This window comes from Selaginella moellendorffii, unplaced genomic scaffold, assembly GCF_000143415.4.
Source record: "Selaginella moellendorffii unplaced genomic scaffold, v1.0 SELMOscaffold_7, whole genome shotgun sequence".
Lineage (NCBI taxonomy): Eukaryota > Viridiplantae > Streptophyta > Lycopodiopsida > Selaginellales > Selaginellaceae > Selaginella > Selaginella moellendorffii.
This window is the reverse complement of record NW_003314268.1, coordinates 2,170,979-2,179,238: the sequence shown is the minus strand read 5'-3', so window position 1 is coordinate 2,179,238 and position 8,260 is coordinate 2,170,979. Positions and strand designations below refer to the sequence as shown.

Below are 8,260 nucleotides of genomic sequence, written 5' to 3'. Positions count from 1 at the left end.
GCCTTCCATGTGCTTATCAATCCAACGAAGCTTTGCCAGAACACTGCGGCAATTCATTGCTTGTCGGCGCCAAGAAAGAAAAATCGAAAGATCGAAAAGGCCTCGCGGCTCACCTGGACGCACCTTGAAAATTTCCAGTCATTGCAGCCAAAAGAGATGGTCCACCAACTAGCTCGGCAATCTAAAACAAAGTCACGAAATCAAATCAATAGATGTAAAAGACAAAAGCATGTAAAAACCACAAACCTCGATCACTTCTTTAGCGGCCCTAGTGTCGGAGTAAAGTATCGCTCTTTGCTTATTAGCACAACCAGCCTGAGCGAAGAACTTAGAGAAGAAATTTATAGAGAACTTCGATCCATACTGTTACCTTTGGAAGGATCACAATGTCCTGCATTTGCCCGGTGACAGAGATTCCGCGAACGCAGCTAGAATCGGCACCGTCATCCCGAGATTTTTTCACGCAGGACTGGACGGCCTGAATCGTGGCGAGCCACCAGAGCTCCGGATCTTGTTCCATGCTGCAAGAACCTCCCCTGACCCCGATCGATCACTTCTACAGCCGAAATATCGCAGATTATCACTCACATAGCCGATTGAGCGGGAGCTGGATGCGCCGCGAAGCCGGAGGCGAGAATATCCCCATCCGACGAGACAATGCACGCCTTGGTCCCTCCCGTTCCCACATCGATCGCAAGAACAGACTCTACATCGATCGCTCTTGCCCTAGGCGCTCGCAAGGAAGCGCGCGCCAAGACGCAAGAAGAGGAAAGCGCCAACAATGCCATTGGGCAAAACCTTTTAGGGCAAGATCATAAGTTAGGGCAAAACAGAGAGATTTGAAAATTCTGGTAGATTCTCTGAGCGCTCAACAAACAATTCAGTGAACTCGCGGCAATTTAAATGAAAGGATTTGGCGTATTGTGTGAGTGCGCGGGATGAGCGCGCGGTGGAAGAAAGGATAAAGGAGGAGGTTCTTCGTGTCTAGCGTGTTCTTCTTGGCAGCTATGGAGGACGAGGAGAATACCACATTGGACATCAATCCGCGCCTCCGCGAGGGCTTTCGATCGGGGCGGACGAGGAGCTCTGCCTGGCGATCCCAGCAGCTCCATGCGATCGCCCGGATGATCGACGAGTGCGACGCGCAGATCTACAGCGCCGTCGCACAAGACACTGGCAAGTCGCCATTCGAAGTCGAAATCCTCGAGGTACTTGAGAATCCTGTAAAATTCCCTCTTCTTCTTCCTCTCGCTTGTGTTCTTGGCTGAATGGATGATTCGCCTGTGAAAAAAAATTTCCCGCGTGACAACGACACACACCTAGAACACTGCCACGGCCGTGCTACCATTCGCTGGGACAGATCTAGCTATAAATGCCGCACGCTGTGCCGCCGCGGCTGCCGCGGTGGCACGCCACGGTGTGCCGCACGGTAGACGTGACCCAACCACAGTTCGCCCACGTGGCGTATTTATAAAAGCCAAGGCCTTGGTTGTGTTTCACGGTTTTCTTCCTGGGAGCGAGCAATGGATGATCGGCGCCAAGAATCGATGGAGAGCGCCGTAATCGCGGCGGTGTGTGGCGAGGTCCGCGGCGATTTCAAGTCTGGTAGGACTAGGAGCTTGGATTGGCGGCTCGCGCAGCTCAAGAGCATCGTGGATTTGATCAAAAAGCACGAGGAAGACATCACCGAGGCCGTGGCCGTCGACATGGGGAAGCCGTCGTATGAGTGCTTCGCCAGCGAGGTGAGCGGCGCTGCTATGGCGCCTTGCCTGTGATTGCGTACTTGCTCCCCTCTCCCCCTCTCGATTTGGATCTTTCTTGCGTCCGCCAGGGTTCTTGGAAGATTTCCGGATCGAAATGCCGCTGATTGCGAGTGGATCTTTCTTGCTCGCAGATCTTTCCCGTCAAGAGCGCGTGCCAGCTCGCGATCAAAAACCTCAAGAATTGGACGGCCGCCGTGAATGTAAGCCGCGATTTCTTTGCCCAAATTCCCCATTCTCTCTGCTCATTTTCTTGGAAATCTTCTTTTCCAGGTTCCACCGCTGCTGGCGACGCTCCCGGCGTCGGCCTCCATGAAGCCCGAGCCTTTCGGTGTCGTGCTGATAATCTCCGCCTGGAATTTCCCGTTTCGTAAGTCTGTCGGTTGTAGCGCTCGTTCTTTTTTCGTGACGAGGTTCTCTACTTGTGGTTCTTTAATGCAGTCCTTTCCCTGGACCCGATGGTTGGAGCTATTGCCGCGGGTAATGCTGTGGTGTTGAAGCCGTCGGAGATGGCACCAGCGACATCGGCGTTGATCGCACGGCTGCTCCCTTTGTACTTGGATAAATCTGCGATTCGCGTGGTCGAGGGTGGAGTTCCGGAAACCACTGCTCTTCTCCAACAAAAGTGGGATAAGATTTTCTACACGGGTAATGTATAGTGTTTTTCAGTGTACTTTATTGATGAGACTTGGCTGGCTGTTTTTTTCTTTCTTTCAGGCAGTCCAAGAGTCGGACGAATTGTCATGGCTGAGGCCGCAAAGAATCTGACGCCAGTCACTTTGGAACTCGGGGGAAAGTCACCAGTTATTGTTGATTCTTCAAGCGATCTCAAAGTAAAGTTTTCAAGTCTTTTTCGGTTTTGCCTTGGTGGATTTTGGCTGACCTTTCTCTTCCAGGTCGCTACCAGAAGGATCGCTGTTGGAAAATGGGGAAACAACAATGGTCAAGCCTGCGTCAGCCCAGACTATGTGCTTGTCGACTCGTCTTGCTCGACTAAATTCGTAAGCAACCTACTACATCCTGACAGCTAACGGACATGTCTTTGTAACAGATAGAAGCCATGAAAGATACGCTCAAGAGCTTTTACGGAGAGAATCCTAGGGAGTCGATGGACATTTCGCGGGTGGTTAATATTAACCATTTCAATCGCCTGGTGGGCCTGTTGGACGATCCAAACATCGCATCAAAAATTGCACACGGTGGTGAAAAAGACGAGACGAAGCTGTGGGTGCCTTTCTAAATTTCGTAGAGTTTCACTGGCGGTCCGTTTTGAACTTCCAGGTACATTGCTCCAACTCTTCTCGAGGACGTCCCGTTGGACTCGAAGGTGATGAGCGAGGAAATATTCGGCCCAATTCTTCCAATCATCTCGGTATAGTTGAGATCTCTCTGTGATCGCATTGTACTGATTGAAGTCTCTCTTTGCAGGTGCGATCCATCGACGAGGCTATTGACATCGTGAACAGCCGGCCAAAGCCTCTGGCGCTCTACCTCTTCACCAAGAAGGACAAAGTGAAAGAGAAGGTCATCGCAGAGACGTCGGCCGGAGGCATGGTTGTAAACGACTGCTGCTTGCACGTAAGTGTCACCTCCTCACCCCCTCTTTATGTTTGATTCCCGTCGCGAGTGTCATGTCTTAAGTTCCCGTTTTCCACTCCTACTTCGCGTCACACTCGTCCGTCAAGCCTTTATTTCTCCAAAGCTCCTTGGTTGACTCCATTCACTGGTGGAAATTCTCGTTCGTTTCTCACGAGTTTGATTAGACTCCCACTCTCTATGATTCTTCCAGTTCTTGACAACCACCCTCTGGTTTGATTGGACACTCTCGTTTTGATTCTTCCAGTTCTTGACAGCCACCCTCTGGTTTGATTGGACTCCCAGTCTCACTCTCTCTCGTTTTGGTTCTTGCAGTTCTTGACAACCACACTCCCATTCGGTGGAGTCGGAGAGAGCGGCATGGGATCCTACCACGGCAAGTTCTCGTTCGACGCCTTCAGCCACCACAAGGCAATCCTGACGAGGCCGTTCTGGATGGACATCATGGCCCGGTATCCTCCCTACAGCGCGCACAAGAAGACCTTCATCCGGTGCCTGCTCGAGGCCGACTTTGTGGGGGTTATCCTCTGCCTTCTCGGCCTCAAGGGCTGATCCTTCTTCACCGGTTTTCTTTCCTCTCTAATTTTTTTTCTCCCTCACTGACGTAATTTGCTGTTCTTTTCTTGGTTTTCTAGATTCGAAACGAGTTGCTTGTATAGTTTGAAGCCATAATAATCTACGTGCTCAAGTCAACGAAGCGCCACGTCACCGAGTAAATGAAATTCAAGCAGGTCAATGGGAGTCAAACGTTTGAGTTGCGACCTAGAATGGAGGTTGGGCGCTTTGATTGGCAATCGCTCCTGTGCATCAAATGCTCCCCGGCTTTGGATTCAATTCGTCGCAGCAAGGATGGATTGATGAGCCAGATGCGACTCTTGTGATATGCACAATGCATCCATCACAAACAACTCGCATGACACAGATTCCTCGCTTCTCGCGGAACACCAGCAAAGGAAAAAAGGCGAAGAAAAGAAGAAGCAAGGTTTTTCACTTCCTCGTTCGTCGGTGATGGTTGCTCGTGGGTTTTAATTGCCGACGTGGAAAGCCCCCACCTGATCATCCAGCAAATCATACACGCTCTCAATCATCCAAGCCAATCCTGCGAGCAAAGAGAGCAAAGAAAGCTAAAGAAACCAGAAAAGAAGAATACTACGAACAGCTAAAAAGAAGAAAAGGATATGATCTGATCTGACCATCTGGACCCTGGCGATCGAGCAGTGCTAGGGCAATGGACTGGACGCTGGCAGAGGCTGGTCAGGCAGGGGGGTCATGTCGATCGCATTTAATGCCAAATGCCCCAAATCGAAGAACAAACAGGGGACTCGGGAGAAAAGCAAGGAAAGCGAAGACGAAGGAGAAAAAAATGTATAAACTAGAAAACTTGGTTCGTCGGTTTTGCTTGGCAGATCTCTGCGTGCTTTTGTTGTCTTCTTCCCTGCTGGTTTGGCAAAGATGCCCCCTTGATCCTTGTTCTATCGGTCCCGCTCAAATTCTTCCAATCGCGACTCGCATTCAATGCCGAGAACTCCTTTCAAGGATGATCACGACGTGGTGCTTGCTCGATGATCTCGGTCAGGAAGAACACAACCAGGAATCCATGGAAGTCCATGGAAGTCAGTCTCACTGATTTTTCGTTCCAACGAGGGAGACAAGAAAGTTGACCGTGTCAAAGACTCTATATCGCGAGAACAAGGAATGGATGATCGAAAGTTACGCCATCACGAAATAGTGAGGCTGCTGCTGAGATGATAGAGAAAAATCTCTCAAAAACCCAAGACGATCTAGACGAAGAAGAAGAAGAAGAAGAGAAAATAGATCGCCAGTGGCGACTAGCTCTTGGAGCATCCCCGGCCGCCAAAGATGATATACGAGCCCCAGTTTCGATCGAAGTACTTCCTGGCGGTGTAGCACTCGGGATCGGTGGAGAACTCGGCGAGATCCACGGCGTCAAACTGGCGCATTTGATCGTCCAGGTAGGCGAGCTCGCACTGGGACGCCGCGCGCGTGTTGCCCTCGGCGGGGAAGAAGCCACTCCCCATTTGCGTGGAGAGCTCCGGCCCATCGGAGGCTCCCGAGAGGCACACCTCGCCGCCCCATTGCATCCACTGCGAGCTCTGCCCCAGCGTCGTGAAGAGCGACGCCGGCCAGTAGCCCACCCACTCGTCGTCGATCTGGAGCCACCACGCGACTGGATCCTGCGCGAGACATGGAAAGGTCGTGAGGAATCAATTTTTGGCGAGGGATTGGGAGCGCCCACCTTGAAGATCAGGAATTTCTTGAAGAAGAGGCTGGAGTCGGGGCTGGAGATGGAGGAGATTGCGCCGCCAAGGAGGACGTTGGGGCTGGTTTGGATGAATCCGGGGCAGCGGAGGTTGTAGCAGCCCGAGTTCTTGTAGGAATCGGCCTGCCAGAGGACAAGCGCGCGGTCAATTTCTCGAAACAATGGATGGAAGGAGGCACACACTCTGTTCTTCCAAGAACTTTGGAAGAACAAAACAAAGCTTTACCGTCCAGAAGATGAAGAGGTGTGGGCTTCTGTCGCCATTGAGGAGCTCGTAGACCTGCGATCGAGAAGAAATCAGCGGGGCTTTTCTTGGAGCTTCGCGGATCACACTTACTTGCCATCCGGCTTCTACCGTGTTGATGCTCTCGTGAGATCCTCCGCCCAGCCAGAGCTGCGAGAGGCTAAAATCCGACGAGGTAGCCACCGCCGGATCCCAGATGCTGAGGTAGGCCTGTGATCCTGAGAAGCTGCCCACTGCCTGGACGATCGCATACTGCGAGAGAGAGGAACCCATCAATCGCTTGCTCGCTCGCTCGATCGATCGCGAGAAAGAAAACCGCTTTTATACCTGGTGCCCATCAACCGATGGAGGAGTGAGATGATGGTCTCTCCTTGTTCTTCGCCTTCTTCGCTTCTTTCGCGAGGATCGCGAGTTGGGCGACGCGGCAATGCGGTGCGTGCCCGACTGGATCGACTGGGGGTACTTGTGGAGGAACACCTCGGGGGTTTGCATTCGATCCAGGTCCTTGGGAAGGAGGCGGCGGACGGGCACGGTGGCGTCGGGGCAGGAGTTGTGTTCGTGGTGGAAGAGCTGCCATGGCGACGAAGAAGTGGCATTGCGTTTGAATCGACCGCTCCTGCTGCTGGCGGAGCGATCGCTCGACTGTGGCTGCAAGATCGTCGGCTTTCTCTGCCAGGAGCAAACAAGCGCAGCGCTTTTCTCAAAAGTTTGGATAGAAAAAAAAAAGAATGAGAAAGAAAGAGATTTCCATACCAGGATCTTGTGGTTCTTGAGGAGAGGATGCTGGATTCCAAGCTGGTCTTCTATCCTCACGCAATCCACCACGCTCCCATCCGAAAGCTAGAACACGAAGAACAATAAACAAAAGAAAAAGGATTGGATTCTGCAAAGAGGATCATGAACTTTAGCGGCGACCTACATTGAAGCTCTTGACGAAGGGACGATTGATGTAATCCAGCAAGAATCTCCTGCCGGATTCGACGCGGCCGCTGCTGCTAGCGTTGCTCCTCGCAAAACTTTGGAACAATGCGTGTTGCGAAGAGCTAGAGACACTCGTGAGACGAGAGAGAAGAATGTAGGTGCTTACAAGGAGAACGATCCAAGCGGCCATAGCCAAAGAGCGATTGGCTGCTTGATCGATGGAGAAGATTCGAGGCTAGGCCCCCAAGAAGAACACGAAGGGAAAACGAACGATCGATCGAAACCGAAGAACGTTTGTGGGAGTCACCGAAACTGTGGAGATAAAATAAATGGCTTTATAAGTGGATGGCCCCGAGGAGCTAATACGAAGACGAAGCTTTCACGTAATTAATTGCCGCGCGCATGTGCTCCGTTGGATCGCCCAGCTCGAGGGTGGCGATGCATCGATCCCTTTCGCAGCGATGGATTTGTTTAGAGGCTGGGAAGTGTTTAAAGAGTTCTTCCCTCCAAATCCCCATATTGATCCATGAATCGCGCGCGCTTCTCTGACAATCACCACAAAAACCACGCAGCGATTTCAAATCATCCAAATCCAAACTTTTTCCTTTGCTTGCTGCTGGCATCCACTCTAAGTAATAGTTCTTGCTCCAACTTTTCTCTTTCCCTCGAATTCTTTTTTTCAATCTTTGCCTTTTGCATTGAAAAGAACCCCGTGTTGCATTCCTCCGGACAGTACGACACACGCAGCCACTCCCGTGATCCTGTGTCGCCCACGGGTCCGTACAGCGAGTGTGCTGGACGGGGTTCGAACCGCGGATTGATTGACTAGGGCTGACCGCCTGCCGAAAATAGGTCTGCTAACTTATCCCACATGCCGGGGCGCAGAATGAAGCCCCCGAAGTAGTATATAAAGTAGGGTTCGAGGCAGATAACCATACTTACCTGGACGGGGTCTATTGGTGATCATGAAGGCCAATGGCCTAGGTTCGGCCTTCCCATTGCACTTAGGCTTGGCCGGCCTACCATCTTCCCAAAGTGGAGGAGTGGACGTCGTAATTTGTGGAAGTTGAGGGCTCGCGTACGCGCGGCCCTCTCCAAAGCTAAAATCTCTAAGATGCATAGAAACAAAAGAACATAGCTCGTCTATTTCATCTATTTTATTTTTTAAGGAATTAAAGAATATTCCGATTCCTTTTATACAAAATAGAGATACTCCTCCAGTCAGTTACTTTGCCCGCGATCGACTCGAGGAATTTTCAGAGGTCGATCTTTCGCAGTACAAGTGTAGTGTTCGATAGATTTTGGTTGGATGCTTTAGATATAAAGGTATACTCCATGATATTGGATGACCATGGCCGGCCATGGCCAGGCGATCACAGATGCTCTGCAGCGCCCTGCGCCTTCTCCCTCTGTGATCATAGTCATCCTCTTCTTCCATCAATGATCTTGAAAGGGCTC

General features: G+C 51.3%; 3 protein-coding genes and 1 non-coding gene across 6 annotated transcripts in view; 2 read left to right on the top strand and 2 right to left on the bottom strand.

Annotated features, from left to right (window-relative positions):
* The window catches only part of LOC9633717 (xylulose kinase), a 2,614-nt gene extending 1,787 nt beyond the window's left edge, over window positions 1-827 (bottom strand). The window contains exons 1-5 of the mRNA XM_024671081.1: window positions 589-827; window positions 371-536; window positions 247-315; window positions 114-181; window positions 1-43 (exon numbers count right to left, since the gene is read on the bottom strand). The exon at window positions 1-43 is cut by the window's left edge and continues 35 nt beyond it. Coding sequence (XP_024526849.1) covers window positions 1-43; window positions 114-181; window positions 247-315; window positions 371-536; window positions 589-788 — 546 coding nt within the window. The 5' untranslated portion in view covers window positions 789-827. The remainder of the gene's footprint in view (window positions 44-113; window positions 182-246; window positions 316-370; window positions 537-588) is intronic.
* A 77-nt stretch (window positions 828-904) lies between these two features.
* LOC9652402 (aldehyde dehydrogenase family 3 member H1) lies at window positions 905-4,053 on the top strand. Of its 3 annotated transcripts, XM_002966593.2 has the most exons (10): window positions 1,502-1,742; window positions 1,895-1,963; window positions 2,034-2,130; window positions 2,202-2,408; window positions 2,478-2,593; window positions 2,657-2,761; window positions 2,812-2,984; window positions 3,042-3,132; window positions 3,189-3,338; window positions 3,672-4,053. In XM_002966593.2, the coding sequence occupies exons 1-10, from the start codon at window positions 1,524-1,526 to the stop codon at window positions 3,906-3,908; spliced, it is 1,464 nt and encodes a 487-aa protein (XP_002966639.2). In that variant the 5' UTR covers window positions 1,502-1,523; the 3' UTR covers window positions 3,909-4,053. The 3 variants fall into 3 exon arrangements, with proteins under 3 accessions (XP_024526851.1, XP_024526850.1, XP_002966639.2); XM_024671083.1 differs by lacking the exon at window positions 1,502-1,742 and adding an exon at window positions 905-1,208 and having other exon boundaries at window positions 2,478-2,761; XM_024671082.1 differs by having other exon boundaries at window positions 1,501-1,742; window positions 2,478-2,761.
* Window positions 4,054-4,942: 889 nt separating this feature from the next.
* LOC9652401 lies at window positions 4,943-7,922 on the bottom strand. Its single transcript, XM_024671523.1, has 11 exons — window positions 7,745-7,922; window positions 7,512-7,596; window positions 7,198-7,347; window positions 6,969-7,097; window positions 6,801-6,924; window positions 6,635-6,721; window positions 6,209-6,550; window positions 5,975-6,133; window positions 5,864-5,917; window positions 5,614-5,760; window positions 4,943-5,551 (listed from the first exon to the last, which is right to left on the bottom strand). The coding sequence occupies exons 1-11, from the start codon at window positions 7,920-7,922 to the stop codon at window positions 5,186-5,188; spliced, it is 1,821 nt and encodes a 606-aa protein (XP_024527291.1). The 3' UTR covers window positions 4,943-5,185.
* On the top strand, window positions 7,737-7,897 carry LOC112345244. Its single transcript, XR_002991983.1, has one exon. It is a non-coding gene; the product is annotated as a U1 spliceosomal RNA (small nuclear RNA).
* Window positions 7,923-8,260: the final 338 nt, after the last annotated feature.